This window comes from Falco peregrinus, chromosome 11, assembly GCF_023634155.1.
Source record: "Falco peregrinus isolate bFalPer1 chromosome 11, bFalPer1.pri, whole genome shotgun sequence".
Classification (NCBI taxonomy): Eukaryota; Metazoa; Chordata; class Aves; order Falconiformes; family Falconidae; genus Falco; species Falco peregrinus.
This window is the reverse complement of record NC_073731.1, coordinates 24,465,405-24,488,864: the sequence shown is the minus strand read 5'-3', so window position 1 is coordinate 24,488,864 and position 23,460 is coordinate 24,465,405. Positions and strand designations below refer to the sequence as shown.

General features: G+C 37.0%; 1 protein-coding gene across 1 annotated transcript in view; it reads left to right on the top strand.

Moving 5' to 3' along the window:
- Positions 1 to 23,121, top strand: part of GPATCH2 (G-patch domain containing 2) — a 126,366-nt gene extending 103,245 nt beyond the window's left edge. The window contains 2 exon segments of the mRNA XM_005241858.4: positions 6,783 to 6,865; positions 19,369 to 23,121. Of these exon segments, the coding sequence (XP_005241915.2) occupies positions 6,783 to 6,865; positions 19,369 to 19,538 (253 nt within the window). The 3' untranslated portion in view covers positions 19,539 to 23,121.
- Positions 23,122 to 23,460: the final 339 nt, after the last annotated feature.

Genomic DNA, 23,460 nt, shown 5'->3' with positions numbered 1-23,460 from the left:
AACATTCTAGTGTTGCATGGGGTGGGGGTGGTTCTTTCTACAACCTGCAGAAAGTTAGCATGAGGGAAGATGTATGAATTTCTGAATTACTTCACACATTAAAAAAAAAAATCAAGCGAAATATCAAAAGAGATTAAGTTTCTGATTTCCAGGAATCTGTCTCCTGATGCTGTGTATCACCAACGCTGCTTTTGAGGATTCCGTAAAAGCTGTGAAAATTTCCACAATTCACTTGAGAGGGTTTCATGGAAGTAGAGGTACCCTTATGTACAGTCTAAGCATATGATCTCTGTGTCCCATTATCAAAAGTTTTTTTGGTTTGGTTTTTTTTTCTGGAGAAAACGCTCAGGTGAGGAAGTGTTCACCAAGAATGCATCTGTCTCGGCAGCTTTGTTGTAGACACTTAGTATACTGACTTCCCAGGTTGCCACCAGGCACACGTGCATGTAATGTCTCTGTAACAAAATAAATTTCAGACGTGGATTTGATCTAAAGTCAAGTAAACTTGTACTGAGTGAGGTTCATCTCAAATGTTCTTAACAAACATTGCTGGATAGTTTTTCAAGATTGCCCTCTATCGTAATACTAAGATGTGGAATCCAAATTTTCATTCTTAAAGCACCTGTTTTGTTCATTTTTAACTGCCTTCATTTACTCCCCAGAAGCTTTGACCTCAAAGTAGTGTCTTGTGCATCTCCTGGAAGTGCACATGCACTGTGCATATTTTAGAAAGCAAAAGAACGTAGGTACCTTCTTCAGAACAGTTAAGGAGCCATCCCTCCCCTAACTGTCCACAGGGCACATGCCTTACCACGTGTGTTACTGTTCTCTGGGCATTCAGATGGAGACCAGAGGCTGTGTCCGTGTTCTGGCCAAGCTGTGTGCTACAAGGGAAAGAGGAGATCTCTCCTTACAAAATTCCTTAGCCATTGCTTTTCATATATTTATCCTCAAAAACAAACGTGCCTTGCACATTTCAGTGTAATACTATGAAATCATCACGCATCTTTTCTGTGGTTATATTAAGATATGTGCCAGAGGCAAAGATTAGAAGTGTATGTTATACCCAGATAACACAGAAGAGTCTTCCCGTATTTACAGCACCAAGTGTGTAGTATCTGTATTTGAATTGATAGCTTTTGATTAAGTCCATACTTCTGGAGAATCAGTCTAATAGAAGTGTAGAATTTTGTGTTCATCTTATCTGATTAGCTAATAAGATGATTGGATGTTTAAAAATATATATATAAAAACCACAGGTTTTTGATGGTGTTTATGTCTAAGGGGATCATAAACTGTTCCATGGACCTGGATGCTTTTGAAGCCATTGTCTGCCACTTCTGGACATTTAGGAATGTATAGTAGGAGTTAAAGTTCATCCAGGCTCCCTTACTTAAGCAATGCTAATGGATGCAGTTCCTTGGGCCACCAGATAACTGGTGTCTGCATTTTAAACCATGTAAGAAATGAGAGAATCTGCACTACAGGTCCATCCTGTGTAAGGATATAAGAACTATTTCTGTGATACTTTTCTGTAAAAGGTACTTAAATAATGGAAAATCTGCTCAGATTATTCTTTGATTTTTATGAAGTTGAGCTATTCTACACATTCAATTATTTTTTTTTATTTTATTGGCTTGCTTCTGTGTTATGCAATTGTGAGTTGTGTTTTTTTCATTTTTAACTGCTACTCTGAACATTGCTTCACACACTCCCTACTCAATTTCAGTTTATAAGAAATTGTCCAGTCATTTCAAGCTTATGGTGAGTTGTGGTCTTCTGCATTTTTTCTTCAATCATATCCGTATTTAAATCTATTCTGTACCTATATTTTAAGACAGAGAACTGACAGTTTGATTTCCCCTTCAAAATAATTCTCTTGGGTCCCTTCTAAATTGCAAAGCAGTCAGCTCTTGCCTTATTGTAATCTCTTGCGCAGAAAGTTCACTTACAAACTTTTATCAAACCTCTTCATTAGCTGAAGCATTCAGTGGTGATAAACTTGCAGAGTTCTACAGCCATCTGCAGGAATGCATTGATACTGTGGCAGAACGGTGTGTGTCGCTATTTACTGTGGATTTGTTCCTCAGGTGAGAGAGGTGTTAATTGGAATATAAGGGTTATGCAGGTATTGATCATTACTGGTTCATCTAATTATGAAATAGAAATCTGTCTTCTTGAAAACATTCTTTCTTCTCAAAAACATACAGGATTTTCCAAGTTAGAGTACAGAAATTTAATAAATATTGTTAAACAAAAAACACGCATTCTTCCACGTCTGCCTTTGCATGAAAGTACTGATTACTAACGGTTTTGCCACAACCAGAACATAAAGCCATCACCTCCATTGCTTACAAGCAATCTGAGCAATGTTGTAGTGTCATCTGGTAAGTGGTTTGACGCTAAATATACTAAGAGATAAAATTAAGTTTGCCTTCAATGATGTTGTAACCGTTGGCACGATTACAGTGCACAAACAAAAGCAACTGCACTGACACCAAGTAAAGCATTGCAGCTTGCAAGGAAAGGGACAGCTGCTGGCGGCAGACAAAGTGAAGTGACCAATGGACGTGTTGTTACAAGGATATAAAATACACATGCAAACTTTGTGTATCGAATACACTAGTACCCAGGGTTCCCCCAAGTGAGATGAGACAGTCTCGCTAGTTTAGGCTGTTGTATTGGTGCCTGCAAGACTAATGGCTTCGTTGCATCTTTCTGAAGAGACTGGAAAAATTGCTGAATTGAAATAGGGTTTTTTAATTTGGGAGATAGGGGGGTTCTTGCATTTTCGTGGGGTTCTGGGCATTTGAGGTTTTGTTTTCATCTTTTTTACACATGGGATGACAGTGATTACAGAAGCATGTAATAAACCAGAGAGTATCTGCCATTCTGCACCCGTTCCATGGTATTATCACCAGTGGCTGGACTGGTGAACTTGGAACTCGATAGTGCAGGGCTGGTAACTACTAGTGAAAGAGTTAGGAACCACTTTGTGTGCTCAGTTGCTCAGAAGGTGAATTGCAATTAAAGCAGCGCTGCTGTAGGTTCCCCTGCAGAACAAGATGTTTATTTGGGGAATGTGACCAAATGGTCCATCGGCTGCAAAGGTCAGGGCAGATAAAAATCCGACATAGCCTATTACAAATGCCCTGGAGAAGCGAACATTTGTAACTGCAGAAAAGGCACTCATCAAAAAATATTCCTTACTAAGCTATGAAAATTACAGTAAAAGACATTGTGTTGTGTAAGCATGGATAGAAATGTTTGAGGAGCTTAGAGACAATTCAGGCATGTTACCATAGTAAGGGCAATTGCCTTGAAAAAAGAAGTGATAGGGAGACTAAATATTTAAGGAGGAGATAACAAAATTTCTGTCAGAATGAATGTTTGTCAGAAGCGTGCATAGACGCTTGTGAATTGCTTTGCATGTCATTGCTTCTATAAAAGTATTTGCTGTATCAAAACTATTTTTATTGTTTATTATGTTTTATTTTATTTATTTATTTATTAATATGTAGTTGTTGGGTTTAGTTGCTGCCTTCCCTGTCTGCCTCCGGTTTTGAGGCTATTTACCATGTAAAAAGGAGACTCTAAACACCGTGCAAGATGGAAAACAAATAAAAATTGACAGTGGCTTTTCCAGTGTTTTTGTTTTAATACGCTGAGGCATGACACAACAGCAACAACAACAATTCTTGGCATGCTAGCCTAAGTTCACACCAGCCGGGCTTTTGCAGCCCTCCGATTCCCCCTGCCCCAACTTTGCCGCCGCTATGGCACTTGCAGGCCTGCTCGGCCGTGGTGCAGCTGATGCCCTGTCCATGCTCATATCTTTTGTATTGACAGTGAGTGTTCTTGCCAAACGCCAGGGACCATAGTCACATCTGTTTGTCTCCCAAGCTTGTCTGAGGCTGCTTGGGAACACTTTTTATCCAGAGGGCAGCTTTAACTAGGCCTAATACTCTGAAAAGCCTCTATTTGTAAATGCATAAAATGAGGCGACAAGTTCCTGTTGTCTTTCCTTAAAAATTATTCCATTTGACACTGCTTGCTCCAGTGCCTGTCACCAGCACGTCAAAAGCCAAGTTTTCAGGCAAGGTGGTCTTAACAAGTTTTATTTTTTTCCCTAATAAAATGCCTAGCTTCCCTCCAGAGCACTATTTATAAATGATAGCTGGAAGCAAGCTAGGGGTAAGTAGAGAGAAGTCAGGCAAATAGCTTGCTGTTTTTCTGTAATCCACGCTTTTCTGATTTAATGCTAAGAAACATAATGCCAAACTCAGCCTGATTGAGGGTCAGAGTTCTCACTGCTTTATAATACCCCCGTTACAAACGTTTCAAAATGTACTGTGCAGCTTCAGAATACTACTTATTTTGTCTAACCTGCCAGTTCCAGAGCAGTGATAGTTTCTGTCTTTTCCTCAAAAAAAAAAAAAAAAATTAAAAAGCTTGCCTTTTTTTGTTGCTGTTTTGTTGTTTGATTTTGTGGGGTTTTTTGCTATGATCTACATGGGCAGCACATATCAAATGTTAAGACCTGGTGAAAGCAAATGCTACTTCAGCATCATGAGTTAGCTTAATGTTTGATGGTAGTGGCCGTAAAATTAGGTTTGACAAAGCTTAATTAGTGCTCTGACATATTGTTATTTATTTGTGGTGTACAGAATTTTCAACGATAACAAAGAAATACCCACTCTCACCTTGGCTGGTGATCAGGTGGTTGTGCTCAGCAAAGGCGAATGATTCATTTATGCTGAAGGAACAAGGCTGCCTTTCAGACACTCATTGATTTTAAATTAAAAAGTAACTGCTATGTTCTACATGAAGGGTGACAACAATAACAAAGTAGTCCTTACTTATTGTTATTTGTTGCAACTCCATTCGGTGTGCCTGGAGGAAAAGTGGGGAGACCCCAGTACCATAATCTTACAGATCAATAATTTAGATATCTCAATGTAGTGTAACAGATAATCAATTCTGGGTAAAATAACTCAAATGCTGCTAGCTGTTACTGCTGTGGCTCAGGTCTTCAGGTTCAATTGCCTGACTTTATTAATTTTTATCTTTCATCCTACTTGTATTCCTAGAGACTTTGTCCCTTTTTCATTCGGAAGAGAAACCGGAGAGCTGCATGCTTTTTAACGTATAATTTACCACACAACTTATTCTGTGTGTTCAATATCAACATTAACCATTGATCTATTAATGATTAAACATATCCTAAATATTTTTGCTCTAATAATTTTCCCCATATTATATTTAAATACAAATTTCCTTTATTGTACAATCAGTTATCAAAGGATTACATTTTTTGATTTATTTCTAAATTTATCACTGAAATTTATCACCATGTTAATGTACCAGTTCAACAGTGTTTTAGTTTCCAGATGTTAGAATAGGGCACAATTTCAACTTGGAAGGCTTGCAAGGAAAATGTCTGGTTTAAAACAAAAAGAAATAACTCTTGAAATAAGCGTTCACTGGGGGACGTTACATTACACGTCTGTGTGAAACTTAAATTTCTTGGAAAATTTTACAGTTTGAATGAAAACGTTCTGGTACTTGCTAATTTACTTTAACGTTCTAGAAGAAGTGTGTAGAGGATTGTACATTGTCTTTTTCATCAAAGCGTTGTCACTCTTTTACATTATTGAGCAGATCGGAGGTCTCTCAACATTATATGACTATTTGTTATTCATTTAGAAGCAGCAGAGCTTTTAAAAGTTTATAAATGCAGTAAAGGACAAGTCATATATCCACACTGAAACCAGATCCCATGAGTGACAGTGTTACTATGCTACAGCAGACAGTCAGATTTAATCCTCAACTTGTATTTTTATCAAAATTCACTACATTTCTGTGGCAAGAATCATACTTCTCAGCAACATTTATGGAGACAGATTAAAATTGTAAAGTGTAGAAATTGCTGCATTTTTCCCCCTTCTGTTCTAGTTCTTTCCAGAAAAATGCCAGCTACGTATAATCTATTCCACAGGCACCGCACATTGCTTTAAGAAAAATAATAAATATAATTGTCCTTTAAGACTTTTTATATTCCAAAATCCAATATTTGGAAATTCCAAATTTATCCTTTTCTGTGGTACCTGACTTCTGATACCTGGCTTTAATGCACTAAGATTTGCTTGTTTGCCATCCTCTGCAGATCCACTGATTTTCCAGTCTCCAGGTGTAAGGTCATAATTGTTTAATGAGTATACCAGATAGTATGCTTTCATGTTACCATTATCACAACCTGCCAGTGACTTAGAAAAGGATAAATTGCTGTGCTATAAGTTTATTTCACGCAACTTTGAAGAGTTTACTGTTTTGTGTTTTCTGATTCATTCTTCATGTTACCTTTAAAAAAAAAAAATATAATACTTTTCATGTAATAAACGTTGTTCTGACAGTCAGGCATTACTAGCCAATTGATAACCTACCAGGAGTATTGTGATCTCTTTAGATAATTAATCTTAGCTATTTTCCTGTCAGGAGCAACAGCGAGTTTGTTTTATGTTGAGCTACAAAGATTGCCGGTTTTGAAAATTAAGAAGCATTCCCTTTATATTATTCATTCCGGCAACAATTTATGATGCTGCATTTAGATACTGAGCACTTGTCAACAAACATAATTATGCTTCGATATAAACAAGATTGGTGGCTCGACGGTGCAGTTTCATCTTGGTTGAGAATGTTTTGATATAGGTTCAGATTATACAAGCTGTGTATTTGGCGGTTTTCTTCCTTTGTTAATAGTTTTCTCCTATAATTACTTGCAGGCAAACCAGCGTACATTTAGGATCCTTGTGCATGGGAGACATCAAACGGAGAAGGAAAGCTGCTCCCCTGCCAGGACCCACAGGTAACCAATTTCCCTGGGACAGAACACAAAATACAAGATGTTAAATCTCTAAATACAAAGCAGTAGGTCAGCGACCTGAGGAAATGCTTCATAAATTCAGTAACTTCCCGTATAACTTCAGATGTGTCCTATCCTTATTTATTAATAGAGATTAGGAAATAACTAGGGTCTCCTAATTCTCCCCCAAATATTTCCAATTTCTAGTCCTTTGTTGCACACCATTCTTTAAAGAGAATAAATCTTTTTTCATATACTGAGAACTGTAGACAGTGAAGATTACCGCTTATGTCTGTTCAAGCCTTACAAGGTAGAAGCCATGAGGCAACTTTTTTTTTTTCTGTGAGGAATGCATATGAATACTATAAATACCCTGCACAATAAAGATAGGATGTGAATACTTGGGCAAACAATTGAAAATGTGGAGATAAGGCTGTGAAACACAGCTTTAAAAGTAGTGCTGTAGATTATATAGGAGGCACTTGGAAGCACATTTCTGAATTTTACAGATGCGAGGTCACAGCCCTGGATGCATTCTGCTGATGTCACAGCTGGAAAATGACTTTTTCAATACTTAGCAGTGATTTATAGGACCCTCATCAGTTTGTTGTTTTAATTATATACGTGCGTACTGGAAGGATTAGATTGCGTGTGTGCTGGTGTGAGGCTTTTTATATATTGTTAATATGGAAATCTGGATTGCATGTCCTAGTCGTATATCAATTACTATAGTAACATATGCAACATATACTGTTCTTCAAATAGATGTCTTTAGAGAAGCCTAGTATTTGTATTCCAGCTGAATACCCCCTCCTGAAAAGTCTTTGTTTCAAAGCTCAGTGGCAGAAACAGACCTAGAATAACATTTAAAATGTTATAAGAGCACCTTAGTGGCAGCAATATGGAAAAAGAGAATGTATGGGTCAGTTTCTAAGACTCTGAACATATGTGAAGTGAGAAAGAAAAATACTTAATAGCTGAAGAGAGAATAATATCATTATTTCTACAAGGTGATTTTCACTTCACAACTTTCAAGTACTAGAGGATGTCATTTTGTACTGAGAGGGGATGAAGTATCATGAAATTAATTTTATTATTCATTTTATCTTGGGCTTTCAGCGTTCAGTATTTTATTTTATAAGCTGGCTCCTCTGCGTAACTTTGCAAAGCCAATATTTTGATACTAAGGCAAATACATTATGTGGTCATTCAAAGTTACGTGTCTATATATTCACAGATTTAGAGATTGTTTTGCCCCCAAAGTTTGCCTTTACGCGGAGAGCAACAGAGAATAACAGTGGCTAACGCTGTTATGTGACATGCCTTTTTAACTACTATGTGGGGTTTTTCAAGTTCAAGGTAATATTTTCAATTTTGATCTGGGCAGGAGGACTGAGAATTATTTATGTGGTCTTATAAAAGGTTTTTTCTACGTTTCATCATTGTAAATTTGTATGCAAATGGAAACTTTGGTAAACTTCTGAGTAAACTTACAGATATGTGTAGGTAATGCATAACATATTATAAATTGTAAGTTTTCACAAAAGCTAACCCTCCTACAGCTGAACTGCTGTTTATCCATCGCATTCCTTGTTTGTCTTTGTCAGTATTTCATAACATTTTATGACAGGTTTCCTTTTAGAAGGGAAATACATTTGGAAATTTCATTAAGAAGAAAGATCACCATTTGATTATTCTTTCAGTATTAGCTGAGGTATAGGAACAGAAGAACTAGATTTTATATAGAAGAATTTGTAAAATTTTTTCTTGAAATAAAAAAAAGGCAAAAGTTGCGTATTTACAGGAACAGAAGTTGGAAATGAAAAAGGCATTGTTAGTAATTGACATACTTAACATCATAGTGAAATCTGAAAGGCTGTCTCTAAATGAGTCATTAATTGCGAACATTTTCTTGAGCTGTATGTGTTGCAAATAAGCAAAGTTTTACCAACTATGAGCCAATCCATTGAAAAAAAAAAAATCCCGTCTGCATTTTTTGAATAAATTGCATTGTTCAGAAATGTGAAAGAAATACATTATATTAAATTCCTGTAGCACTATGCACAGTGTTGAGAAATGGTCATTTATACGTTTAGCTTCAGTAGTACTGAAGAGAAGGACTGGTGATCCTAATGAGGTATCGAAACGTGTTCTCTGGTTTTGAGTCTCACAAGGGTAGCACCTGCTACTTTCAGACACCTTACAAAGCCGCAGACTTCTGTAGCAAGCAGTGTTATTGGTTAAACATTTATTAATTGTGACAAGAACACCCAATTTATTTCAGTACTCCAGCTTATTTACTGCTCTTTCACCTTTGTATTTTGTATTGAAAAAGTAAAATGAATATTGATAGAGTTAGATATTGATTTCTAAATTTATAGTCTGTTCTCAGCCTGGAGTCAAAGTCACATACCAATAGGTTTGTGTATATTAGTAACAAAGGATGTAGATTTACTTGTACAGCGATGAGGAACTATTGAAGCAAGAAAGTTTGAGCAGCACAGAGCATTTTATAGTTTCAGAAATGTCATTTGTAAAGGTGAAGAAAAGCTGTGTTGAAAAGCAGTGAAGAAAATGGGAGATAATATAGGTACAGATTGTTAGGAGCTGACAGTACTGAGGCAGGAGTGTCCTATTCTGCCTTTTCTACTAAGATAAATTTTCTGGTTTATGGATGCTTGATATAGCTCCATCTGTGTGTTGTGAACCTGGATAGTTAATTAGTTTATTGACTAAAAAAAGATACTAGTAAAAATTCTTTCCTTACTGTGATTTCTTTGAAGAATTAGGTGTCATACATTATAAATACCTACATTTTGCACAGCTTCTTTCCATGAAACCAGTATTATTTCAGTGATTCTAGTCAGATTTGGGACCAGGTCATTCTCAATGACTTTATGCCCTCTTTGACTACCTGAGTGGTAGAGCTATTTCACGTGACACCCTGACATATTTCATTGCAGCAATACAGTACCCTCAAGTTTGTATAAAAACCTCTTAGACAAACTAATTCATTCTCACAGAACTAGCCCTAGAAAAACTGGGTCCAGCATTAATGAAAATAATAACAAAAAAACAACAACAAAATTTGCATGCAAGAGAAAGGTCATTCTCTGCAAAGTATTACTACTATTTGAAACAGACACATTGGGAATATTTACAGTAATTTCAGTCAGATTACCTAGTTTACGTCTCGTATCAAACCAGCAGATGCTACAGAATTTTAGAAGCCATGTTCATACACCGAATATGTTTACCCCAGTTCCTTTCCTATTGACTCTCCATCTTCTTCTGTACAAGCTTTTTTTCTCAATCAGCTTCTGTTAAATCCCCAAGATCTTTTAGATTTCTTTTTTAATAAAAAACCTCTAAATCTTAAATGTTGGAAGAAAAAACATGAAATTCTGCTTCACATCAGTGGGATGTTAATAACTTAATTTTCAGAACATAGGGAGTTTGATTCAGAACAAAAAAATTTAAGTTTTACTTGCGTGCCTTGTAAATGGCTATTTATTTCTATTTGGAAACAATCTTTGCTCTGTTGCTTACATAGCATGGTTTACAGTTTGGAGCAGCATGGAAAACCTGCAAAAAGTAACTTCAAAAAGAGAAAGCTATGGTGTACTTAAAATACAAAAGAGAGTGTGCATATAAAATGTATAAATTTACTGTGCATGTTATGGGGACTTTGATACTTCTATTTTGCAAAAGCAAATTTCAGATGTCATTTTCTTTATCTAGTTGGCATGTTGCATGCTACACTTCAGGCTGGTACTGATTGAAATGACCAAGTTAAAAGTCTCATTTTAAAGAATGTGTTTTAATGAAAAATATGACAGATTCTTAATTACAGCAGAAATACTGAGCACTGCTATAATGCCATCATGACTCACTTTAACAAGGTAATCAAAAGGGTACATGTTTTCATTCCTTTTTAAAAATTGCCAGCAGAACAGCTAAGCAAACTATTTTGCTGATGCTTAATATGTCAGTGATTAAAAATCAGACCTGAATATCTGCAGTACCAAAATGATGATTTGAAAAGGATTGTGATTACACTGTGATAACAGAGGGTGCTGAGGCTAAGTTTGTGGTGAAGGTCAACTTAGACAGTTGCAGTGAAAGGGTAGACTTTTGTGTACTTGGGTGAACTGGCAGTAAATTTCCAAAACTCTAGACGAACTGTTATATGCCTATTTTCTTTTTGGCTGGGTTCCCTGCTTTTCTATCTACTAAATGTTACAACTCCATAGACAGAAATCCCTTGTCACAGGACAGTCTGACACTGGCATGTGTTGTGAATGCTTTCCCTTGTTGCGTTGCACCACTTGTTATCCTTAGTCTACCAAAGTCCTTTCTGGCGCACGCGGTATATCTGCTTGATCATCCAGCCTATGGATACTTTTTTCTTTCGTTGGTTTCTGCAGCAGATTAAATTCTAGGGACCCCTTTTTGTTTCTTTGTTTTTCCAACCATATTGTCTCACTAAAGCAGTTCAAAAATGGAAAGATCACAGGGTGCCATCCAGCGTTGGAAGCTGCTGTCCCTTCAGAGCAAAAGGCCTTCCATGTTGAGCTTGAGGTCATTGGTTCAGGTGGGACCCCTTGCATGTAAATTCCAGAGTAATGAGGAGAGCTCAGTAACAAAGTTCAGAAGAAAAGATCCACAATACGACAAGAGCCAAGCTTATACTGAGAATTTGCTGATGGATTTCTTGTGATCTAGAGAGAAGACAGTATTCTTCAGGCTGTACACATAGCCAATATAAAGTCAGCCTTGAGGTTGATAGATGACTCTGCCAGTCTTTTCTAAATGCTGTTGTCTTCTGAAATACGGAAGGTTCAAAAATAATTCCTCAACTTACTCTAGGAGTGTTTCCTAAGGTAGCTGTTCCTGGTTGTGGAAAGCATTCACATTGCCTCCATTGGGAGCTGGACTTGATCTTCATGGTTCCCTTCCAGCTTGAGACATTCTGTGATTCTATTAATTTTTTTGGACTTTGCTGTCAAGAATTATAAACCAGCTTAACAGAGAATATCACCACTGAGAGCATCCTTAATATATACGAAATTGCTGCTCAAAAGAAGCTAAACCAGGCATTTTTTTTCCAGTTCCAAAGGTATGTCTCATTAGATGGTTGTATACTTGAGGAATGGTTTTGAATGAAACTGAGAGGTGTCAGCAGGGAGACTCATCCTCCAGATCAGTTATGTGCTCTGGAAATTCTGCTCATTCTCTACCAGATGCCATAATGAAGTGGTTCCCCACAGAGAGGAGCTGCCTTCATTTTGGATGCAGTTTGTTAGAAGCGTCACCTTTTTCAGAAGGGCTGATGTACATTGTGCAGTTTTCCTAGAACTCAACCAGTAAAAGCAGTACCTGATATTTCTGACAGTGTGGTTTAGATTGGTAATACCAAAGGACATTTGTTAACCAGAGAAAGTTTGGGAATTAAAATGTGCAAGGAGGAAATATGTCTAGTTTTTCCCCAGTCAATCTAACTTCTATTCCCAGCTCTCCGTAACAACCTCTCAGTGGATGGTGGCTAGTTTTACTTTCTCCTGAGGGTATAGGAAGCGCTGCTGCAAATAGGCCCTGCTATAGATTATGCAAAAGTCACTTTTCTCAAAGGTTTGATAGCGTGTAATTTATTTTTGAATAAGAAAGGCCACCTATGCATAAACCTGATAGCTTTATGCAGAAGGTTTTTTTACCACTTCAGAGGAGTAAAACTAACTGTTTAAGATGTGAGAAAATATTTTCATGATGTGAGAATATAAAATTAATTGACCAGGTTTTCAGTACAGGCAAGTTTGGATTTCTGTTTTCTATCTTTCTATAAAAGCTTCGCAATCAGTAGAAAGGTTTCTGATAAAAGCTGTTGTAGATACCTGTTATACTGTGGATTTCATAAAGAAAATTTTTGCTTTTGATTTCCTCTACAGTCAGAGGAAATTTGGATTTATTGATTGTAAAAGAAGTTTACCTTTCAGCCTATAGATTGACACTGCCAGTGCTAATGTGGTAAGTAAGATTTGTGTTCTGATGCCTTCATTACTAACAGAGGGATCACAGTGGGCATTGTTTGCATAAATAAATAGGCAAATGGTTATTTAGCCCATAGTAAAAAATATGCAGATATATTTGCCTGGTTTTAATGAGTTAGTCTTCATCTTTAAATTAAGATAATTTGACAGAAGGGAATACTCCAACCGTACAGGCAGAGAATAGGCAATAGGCACATCTCCAGTGTCCTGGCAATCCATCCCAACTTGAGTTAGGGTCAGATAGAGCTACCATGGTGTGCCTGGGCCTAGTATCAGTTTAATCCTCAATCTTTCTGCTGAAATTAACAACTGTGCTGTCCGTTTTGAGAGTATTACTGTGATTTAAATCCTTTCCCTGTGGCTTTCAGTATAAGGTTACAAGCCTTTTTGTAAAAGTCAGGGAATGCTTATCAGAAGGGAGCAATTTGCCGAGTTTCCAGGGGTTTGAGGAGAACTTTGGAATGGTCCCCTGTGAGAGTGCTTCTTCCTAAATGCCGTCCGGTGGCAGGCGTAAAACTGACCTCCTCTGGAGCCAAGTGAAAAGACAGTCTTGGGTATTCAAGAGATTCCCCTTACAGAGGGATAAATGGGAATCTAGTAATTCCAACTCTTCCCAACCAATTTTAATAGTAGCAGAGACTGAACGGGCGTGAAGTTACACTTTACACACAGTGCAGTGCAGTAAAGCATGGCAGGAGCAGAGCACCTGCAGATCCATGTTCAAGTGATGCTGGGTGACCAGCTGACCCTAAAGTTCGGTGTCTCAATTTTCATCAGTTCATGGATTTATGTTTATATATTCAGGACAGTTGAAAACAGATTTAAATCTAGGGTCTGAGCTGCAAGAAAGAATGCATTTGCCCATGCTGCCATTCCGCGACTATTGCTTTAATAGTGGGTGTGGGTAAACACTGAGATTTCCAACGCCTGCTGAAGCCGTAGCTCTGTCCTCTCTACTATTTCTCTCTCTCTGCTAGCTAGGGTAAAATACAATGCAAGCAGGCTCACTTGAACTATAATCATTCTAAGGTTATTCTTTAGACACAATCTTAAATAGCTTGGTGTGAGGAATATATATGAAAGTCTGGTGTAAAAATGCAATTTCAAATATTTAGCTAAGTAATGTAGGATTTTTGTAACTTTTTTTTTTTTAGATATACAGCCACAGCATACTGAATTTTGAAAACAACTGCAGGTACTGATTTTAAAAATCACAATATGGCTGTTGGCTATGCTCACAATGTTGAGCACGCAATTATCCAAAACAGTTTTAATGTAAGCATCTAGGCAGTCTGATTCCCATTTTGCTACTTAGAGCTGGCATAAAAAGATATGCTACAGCAGTGTGTTATTCTAATTACATTCCTTGTAAAATTGTCTTATGTATCAGGATCAGTCCCTACTGTTCCAAGCTCATCTGCCTAGTGAGGAGTCAGAAAAGAAAAAGAATAGATGGAATATTAAATGCTTTCAGAAAATGAGGGGGAAAGTGCACTGGCTTTTAAAGTAAAGCAGCATGTATCGTTTCTCCTTCCATTGGCTGTTTATCCAACATCAATACAACACTTTAGGAGCCAAATTACTAAACAAGCTGCCAATTAGGCTTGCAGTCAGCTGGATAGATTAGTGGCTAAGAGAGGCAGATACAAGATTTTCATCTCTTGAGCCAATTACGCAAGTGAATTACCATCCACAATGCTCCTTGGAAGATTTGAAGTAGAAAGACTGACTCTGCTGTGATAGACATAAGTGAGATCCAGGGTAGGGGGTAAGGGTTAGCAGGCCATGTATTGCAAAAATTACCCAAGCAAAGAGAGATCCTTCTAGGAAAGGATTTAAAGGATTTAAGGCTGCTGGGAGCGATAGAAGAGGAAATAATAGTTGTGGTATGGTCTGCAAAGGCATTGCTGTTCTGCTCACAAGTCTTAATCATATAAAAGAAAGATGAAAGGCCAAGGCTATATTTATGTACAGTGTCATTTTCTTCAGAACTGTTTAAAAACCCGTTTTCTTAACATCAAAAATAGTTCGGTGGCCGGAGATGAAATTACTTCAATATGCCTTCATTTGTTTCTTACAGCTGGGGGGAAGGGAAAAAAAAAAAAAAAAAAAAAAAAAAAAAAACCAACATTTTCTTAAACAAGTGTTATTGAAGAGATTGAACCCGGCTGTATTCTGATTTTATTCACCCCAATATAAACCAAACATGCTTGATGTTGGTCTCATCCAGCAATTGGACCATACAAATAAATATTGTCACAGTATGGTTTGTGGGGTCACAGTTCCTTTATTATTCTGTAATAAATGATAACTTAAATGATGAGCTTTTAGTCTTTAGAAGCATTTTGCAAACAAAATGGATCTGTCAGATCAAAACTGTGCAGAGGCTCATTTGTTTCTTGCTGAAGATGATGTGCAGTGGTGTAACATTGTTTCTTAAATATGAAGCGAATTTAAAACCTGAACTTTTGCAAGCTGTTGTATCCAAAAATGATTAAACAGATGTGGAGCCTGCAGCAGCATTAGACCTCTGATCTGATTTTAGCTTACAGATGGAATTAAATTAATTCATGGCAATCACTGTAAAATCAAGGGTATGGCACTGAATACTAGTGTACTCTTTAACCAGGACATACCTGTCTCAACAGCTGTTAAGAAAAGATTACTTACCTTTATTTTTCATTGAAACCTGCCTTTAATGCCATAATAAATATCATACCAAAATTAAACTAATGTGATGAGGTTTTGTTTTCCCCTTCCCAGTTTTGCCTCTTTCTGCTCATAGGTTCCATGTTCCATGTATGTAAGGTCATATGCATAATATGTGTACACCTTGTAGTGTGTTTATTCATATACACAAACATTTGAGGATTGGCCTTTATTATTTCAGCTGGCAGTATGGCAAAGGGAAGGAACATAAGTGAGGGTATTTTACAGTGCTGTCTGTTCAAGCAAGTTACTGTTCCTCGGTGTTTGCTCCTCGCTTGTGTAACGGCAGCCACTTCTGCTGCAGGACTACTCATCTGGTAGATCAAGAGCCAAGTTGTTAACAGTTGCTAAAAACATTTTCAGTCTATAGAGTAAAAAGGCTCTGCACAGGAGATTCCTACTAATTATTAGTACAGAGACTTCCTCGTAACTCCTGGAACCCCACAAAGCTTCAGATGGCAATAAACTTAGAAAAATGCATCCCCACTTTTTTTCTTAGCCCAATTTTCCGTATTTGTTTTTTGTGGGACGGCGCAATTGAGTTGATTTTGCTCTTGCTCCTGGGTGGGTCGAGGCTGAACACGTCCCACAGGTAGCGCAGCTGTTTCCAAGGCCAGCGTGCTTGGACCGTGCTGCCTAACAGGCCCTACTGGCTACTCCAAGAAGTGTGCCGTAGGCATGAATTACAAACTGAACTTGAAGATGAATATTGCAAGGACAATTACTGCTTTTAATTAGAAAATAAAAGCCCAAAGCACAAGAATGGGGGTCGGGGGAATAGCACACAGTGTAGCATGATTTTTAAGAGGTCTCTCCCGTCATGCAGTCAATCAGCAATGCAAATTTTTTTTTTTCCCCCAAATGCTGAAGGGACGTGGAGTGGAGGAAGATGGCAATGCCACTATCCATATTCTTCTGAGTCAAGTAAAATATGTTGCATTACAGATAATTTTTTCAAGCAATGAGTGAAAACTGCAGAAATATTAAAGACAGATATAGATAGCATTCATATAAAAACTGACTGTACTGCAAAAGAGTGGCCTGCATATATTAAATATTTTTCAGAATTAAAAGCTATCCATATTCACATTTAATTCAGTAATTAGTCGATTAGTAATATAAGCAAGTTGGGTCAGGTTTTGCTTTTGCCTTATTCTTGCTGCAATAAAAAGCCTCCAAACACATCATCCTTTGGACAGCATATGTTGTTTGATTGCCCAAAAGTGGGTTGTGAAGTCAAGATTGTGGTGGTTTCTTGTAGTTGTTTTTTTTTTTAATCTGGTGACATCTGAGAATAAAACAAACTGTTCAGGAGAGGTTTGTCTTCTAACGCAAGGTGTTAGTGGAGGGAAAAATAGTTACAGTATACATTCTAGAAGGACTTGTATGTCTTTAAAAACAAAATACTCCAATTATCCTGTCAGTCACAGAAAAAAAAAAAAAACACCATCAAGCTACTTCAGAAAGTATCAAAAATAGAAACATCGATGTACTAAAAACCACATCAGGGTACAAATTGTTCTTTCACGTATCTCTTTTTGTGAGGTTGCTCTGGCTGTTTTTGAGAATTGAAATTCATATAGAATGGTACATGTATTAGAAGAAAAGCTTTGGGGGGTTTTCCCCCAAATACACTAACGAAAAAGCTGTTTACGTTGTCTCAGGCTATGCCTTGCATACCATTCCAGCAGCATTGCTGGCTTTGCCTAAGCAGCATTATGAATACTTTAATATTTTAGATATCTAGATGTCACAAAATATACTCTTAGCCTTGCTCTTTCCTGCTTGGTGGAGCTGTTGGATCTTTCTTCTAAGTTTCCCCCTTAATTATTCCACAGGCATTCATTGAAGTGATGCTTCATTTCTTACCATCACTTGTTGTGAAAAGTGGACCAAAACACAATTCCAGGGTTTTACCTGTGAGGTTTACCAGAACTTTTGTTGAACAGTAGCCTTTTTTCTTTCCCCCTTTTTTTTTTTTTTTTTTTGAGCTAGAAAGTATAACTAAGAAGGTTGCAAAGCCTGTGTTGTGTATGCCAGGCAGTGTCAGGGACTCATCTGTATGAAAATTGCCTCTGCCTGTGGGGGCCTGAAAAGAAAAGAAGTCTTGGACATTGAATTTTGTGCTGGTCAGTTCAAGAGGAACCCTCTTGGGGACCGGAGGCTGCTGACTTAAAAGCCTTTATTTTAAGCCTAGCATTAAGCATAGCTTCAAACCAGTATTAAAGGATGCCTTCTCTCAATGCATTTCCCTTTTTCTTTGTCTGAGGAGCTGAGATACTAGAAAGCTGTCTACCTTTTATGTAGCCAGCGTTTTACTGAATATGAACAGATCTGTGGTGGATAATGCTGGAGTACTATAAATTCATCATCACTATCATGAGTTTTTTAATGTGCACCTCTCATTTTGAACTTATGTGTATGCAGTTTCCACTGTGGGGCTTTGCTTTTTTTGTATATGTGTGATAATTGAAGCTTTTCAGAAGTGCATGTTCAACTTTTATTGTGTTCTTCTTTAGTAAGGTAATATAATCATGAGCCAGCTGCTCATCAATGGTAAACTCTTGATTGAAGACATTGTACTCTCCAAAAACACAGTCTCCTCCTGCAGTATTTTTCAAAAAGTAGCAGTCCAGAATAAACAGGTACAATGTTAAACAGAGAATATTTGAAGCTGGGCACATGTTGGGGTTCTTTTTTTGTTCTTTTGTCAGCGGGGGTGGGAGATGCTGAACAAAGCTGAAAACAAAATCCAGCTGCCTACATGCAACTGCTTGTGTTAGTTCAAAAACTTCAGCTTTTTAAAATCTTGTATGATGTAACTTGATAAGTTTCAATGCGGATTGTTTAAATAAATATCATTTATATCCCTTATGCAGGATGGTTTTGTATGGGAAGGCTTATCCGTGCTTCACCTCCAAATTCTATCTTGAGGAGTTTGGTGGATGGCGGGGGGAACAGCTTTGTTACTTGACTTCACTTTCTTTTTTTATGACACATTCATGGAAAAAAAAATAATCTGTTACTGAAAAAATGCATCTGTTACATTAACACTTGCAATCTTGATGATCTTTTCTGCAGTATGTGTGCAGCTTTTCTCAGACATCCTGATGGTACAGAGAGAAAAGTGTATAAACACTTAATGGTATTGAAAATACCGAAAGTAGACTTGGATATATCAACTCTCTCTTACATGATCAGTAAAAGAGAAACTGAGTAAAGGTGTAGCTGAATTTGGAATACTAGACCACTTGTCTGTACTGTTTCTGTAACAGCTATAACTGTTTAATCAGAAAATTGTGTTTTACTGAATGAGATCTTAAGCATTGATAAGTATTGCTAAGAATGGAGAAATGGTCATGTTAATATGATGTGACTGTATAGGACAAGAAATTCAGGTAATCTTGCCTTGTATTGGTGTTTTGGTGGACTTGTGCAGGTGATGTGTGTTCTTTGATGGAAATGTAGAATCCACTATATTGGTGTAAAAAAGATTTGTGACAGTATTTCATACTTAAAAACTGAATGAGTCTTTAAAAACATCAAAAATAAAGCAGAGCTTAAGACTGTATTATTTAGATTCATATGCAGTCATGCATATAAGGTCAACATGTGCAAAAACAGCCCGTTCTAGCAACCTGTTAGGTGAATTAGGAGAATAAGAAGGTTTAAGGCTTTAAGGGAGATTATCCTGCTCTTCTCCACATGGCGGGCAGCGCTGATTAATGCTGTGTGTTTCTTTAATCTCAGGGTTTGTAGGTGAAAACACCCAACCAATCCCAGAAAACAACATTGGAAACAGAATGCTTCAGAGTATGGGCTGGACCCCTGGCACGGGCCTTGGACCAGACGGCAAAGGGATGGCAGAGCCGATACGAGCTGTCCAGAGACCAAAAGGACTTGGACTTGGATTTAGCTGACAGAAATGCACTCTGGCTGCCCAATAAAAATAAAGCCTAGAATTAATTTTGAAAGGAGAAAAAAAAAAAAAAAAAAAAAAAAAAAGGAAAAATGGCAAACATATTATTTGTTGTGATCAGCAAATCCAGTTATTCCTCTCTCCGGGATGATGGAAGTCGATGTGCTTCACATTAGCTACACCAGCTGCAAGGTGCAGCCACAGTGACACAACTGGCATTCGAGTCTGACTTTATAATGGTGCTAAAATGTACAAAAACTTCTACTTTTTTATTTTCTCTGGTCTTAAAGTTTGTATTAAGCATAAAATTCAGTATATTCACCTTTTTTCATGAAAGCTTCTAACCCAGCAGGTTTTAGTATATAAGCAAATTTATTTTTTTTTGTAAGTATGATTTCATCTCGAGAGTCTTGATAAGAATTTGTCAAGGAAAATGGAACTTTCTACAGCTGTTGTGTTTTTCCCCTTTTCAGGCAAAGTTTCCAAACCTGGTGTTTCTAGCGATTAACAATATTTGATTGTTAAAAGATGACATTTTGCCCATAAGGTGTACACATTTCCCACTGGAAGGTGATATGGGGTGCAGTTTTGTATAAGAGCATGAAAAATGGCTTTCTTTTGGTAGGATGCCATTCCAACATGTTTATCTGGCAATGTATCACTGTCTTCCACATTCAAGCTCAAAAGTAAAGCTTTTATACTTGTTTTCACATTTACGGGATGATCTTTTTTCATCAAATATTTTAAAAAGTTAAAGATTATTCTGACTTGGCTTTCCCTTTATATTAATAATCCTCAGTGTTTCTACTTTTAAGAACAGTTTGAGCTTTGAACCAGGAAATTGTATTTTAAAGACGACTGCCTTTTCAGTGTTTATATTCTGGGGTTTGGCATGTTTTAAACAATGCAGTGTTCAACATGTTACCATTGGGTTTGTGATCATGCTGGTGCCAGTGAGCCACAACCCTTAAGGATCATGGACAGAAAAAGGGCAAGGAGGAGCAGGATTAGGGTGAAGGAAAGGAAGGAAAAAGGTACTTTGATGGCATCTCACAAATCTAAGCTAGCAATTTAAAATCAAGAGGGATCATTAAGTGTTTTAATCAGTATCCTAATGTATCTAATGTCAGCAGAAGCAATTTCATTAAGCACCAACCAATCAAGCTCCTAGGGTACTTATTGGTCTGCCGTATAAAACAAATTCCACTTTAAAATTAAATGATAGGGCTGAAGGAAACTGTTGTTCAGGTGGACTAAGGAGAAAATCCTGCCTCCCTCCCCTCCCACCCCTGGAGTAGCCGGCAATATTTACCCTCACTGCAGAGGTAACAGGATTTGATTCTCCAGTCTTTCTTTTTTCTTTGAGAGGAGGATCTTTCTCTTCCTCTGCTCCCAAACTGCAGAGAAAAATACTTACTTCCAGATGCTTGCAAAGATATTTCCTTAGAACAAAAAGAACACAGCTTCCTTGATGTGACTGTGAAATACAGTGATGAATTTTAAGTGCTTTTATTACTTTTTCTTTCAACTTCACCTGTTTTTCCAGAAAAATTAATACTAGGAAAAAAAGTAGCAGCATTATAGCATTGAGTTTGCTTAAAAGAAATGTTTGTGCTTTCCACTGTGAGTACTGTTGGTTTGGGAACATGGTTTCACCGTACATGTAGTGCCGAGTAAAACTTTGGTACTTGATACTGTTTTTAATGATAGCTGAATGCATGTTCTCTGAGTTTCAGGAGAACTATTTATTGCTGTTTAAATACTTGATATGATTGTGTGGCTTTGCTTTTTGAAATAGCAAGACATTTTAAACAGACTTGGGATTTTAATCAACACATAACGCTTTTTATTGAAAGGTTCTGGGGCATAGCATAACGTGTGTTTCCCACTTCAATTATCTCTTGCACAACTAAACTGAGTTAAAAACATTCCATATCCAAAGGATTTCAGGGCCACATAATTGCAAAGGGCTGAGAGCCTGAAATTCTGCGGCTAGCAGAGGTGCCCACTTGTATAAGCATTATTTACAATAACGAATTTACCTGGCATGCTTCGGTTCTTGCTATGCAGTGTGCTATTGAGAGCAAGGGAATTCTAAAGAGCTCTTTGTGTTGTACACCACAATCAAAAATTCCTTCAAATAATTTTTAAAATTTAAATTGTGAAAGTGAATCTTTAAGTTCTGGTTGTTCTAGCTTTGTTTGCAAATATGTAAAGGAATGTTCATTCCCTATTAAAATCCATTGTTTTGCTTTGGTTACAACCCCTACATATCTTGGGCTGGAAATTCTAAGTACAGCACATATAGCACTTGTTTGAAGTATTTCTGTGCAATTTACCGTAGCAGTAGATTCTGAAGAAATCAGTCTGCAGCTCCGAAAGTACTTGAAAAAGTTTTCTGTTTTAAAAAGATGAGAGGGAAATAATGGATACATGTTGAGAGAAAAACTCTTTAGTCCATTCAACTCTTCATTCATCCATGCATACAGACAGATACAGTGAAGCAGCCAGCCTAGTAAACAGCCATAGTGGAAGAACTACTTAGTCTGATTGGAAATCTTACAACTTTTTGTTTTAAAATACTCCATTAGTGAGAAACTATTAGACATTAAGAATAGTCAAATTGATTTTGATATAGCGATAGATATAGTTTGTCTGTTTTCCAGCAGGTATTCTCATAGATGCCACAGCTGACAGTCAGTGTTACCTGTTAGAAGCTGTAGAACAAATTGATTTATTAACATACTTTAGAGTTTAAAGAGATTTTTTTTGTTGCTCTAGAATTCCCATTCTGACTCACAGTATCATTTTATTTCTGTTTTTCCACATGTCGTAGGAGTGGTTTTAAAAGATACTCCAGTAGTGTGATTTTTGCACAGTTAAAACTAGTGTTAAGAAACAAAACAAGAATTAATTGTATTTTTTTCTTTTTTGAGCTGTTGCAATGTTAGTTGCCTTTGAAACAGGGCAAAGTACTTGGATTTATTGGGGTTTTTTCTTCAGGTCCTCCTCATACCTAACTTACAATCATACCATGATACCTACTGTAAAGCTGGCACATGTTATTTTAAAATACATATGCAAGTTTTTCAGATAATAATTCTTAATAGTTGTGACACTGAAGGTTTTTTTGCCTATATAAATAAATATGGGATCATCTTGTATCTAAAAGTTACCGTCAATCACTTGTCAGATTCTTTCCATCTAGGTGTTTTATTAACCAGTAGCTCAGCTGTTACCATAATATTCTTCCTCTGCAGAATGTTTGGTGAGGAGACATTATGTATTATCAGCATTGCATTTTGCTACATGTTCCATGGTGTCTCAAAGTTCTGTGAATTGAGCCATTAACTGTTAATAAAAGAAACCCATGAGCAGTATCTTATTTTTAAATAAATATTTGTCGAAGTCAGAGAAGCGTTATCAATATGCTCATTTTAACAAGTTTGTCCCTGCATTTGTCTTTCTGCAATTAGGTCAATGATGGGTGTAGAACGGCAGTAAATAGCTAAATAATATGTGTAGAATGCTTTGCTTTAACAGCACAAATGCAAGATGAAATAAAATAAATAGACTGTTCTTCATGGGGTTTGTATGTTCTTTTCTTCAAAGTGCCCTGATCGATAACATCGTTACTGCACAGGGGAGTAAAAAACATGCTGTTTCTGAAAATATAATTAAGGTTGCTAATATCTTGTACTGAGCAGATGCATATTATGCTAAAGCTACTATACTACCTTATATGTACCTTTTTATTAGTACTTTTCTAGGTTATTATTATCCATCTGAAAAGGTTACACCACGATGTCAGGAAATGCCTCATTTAGGATGTTTGCAGTACTTGTATTATCGTATTCTTCTGAGGCGTTTAAATACAAGTTCCCTTCACTCTTTAAGTATGTGTACACTTTGATAACTGTGAC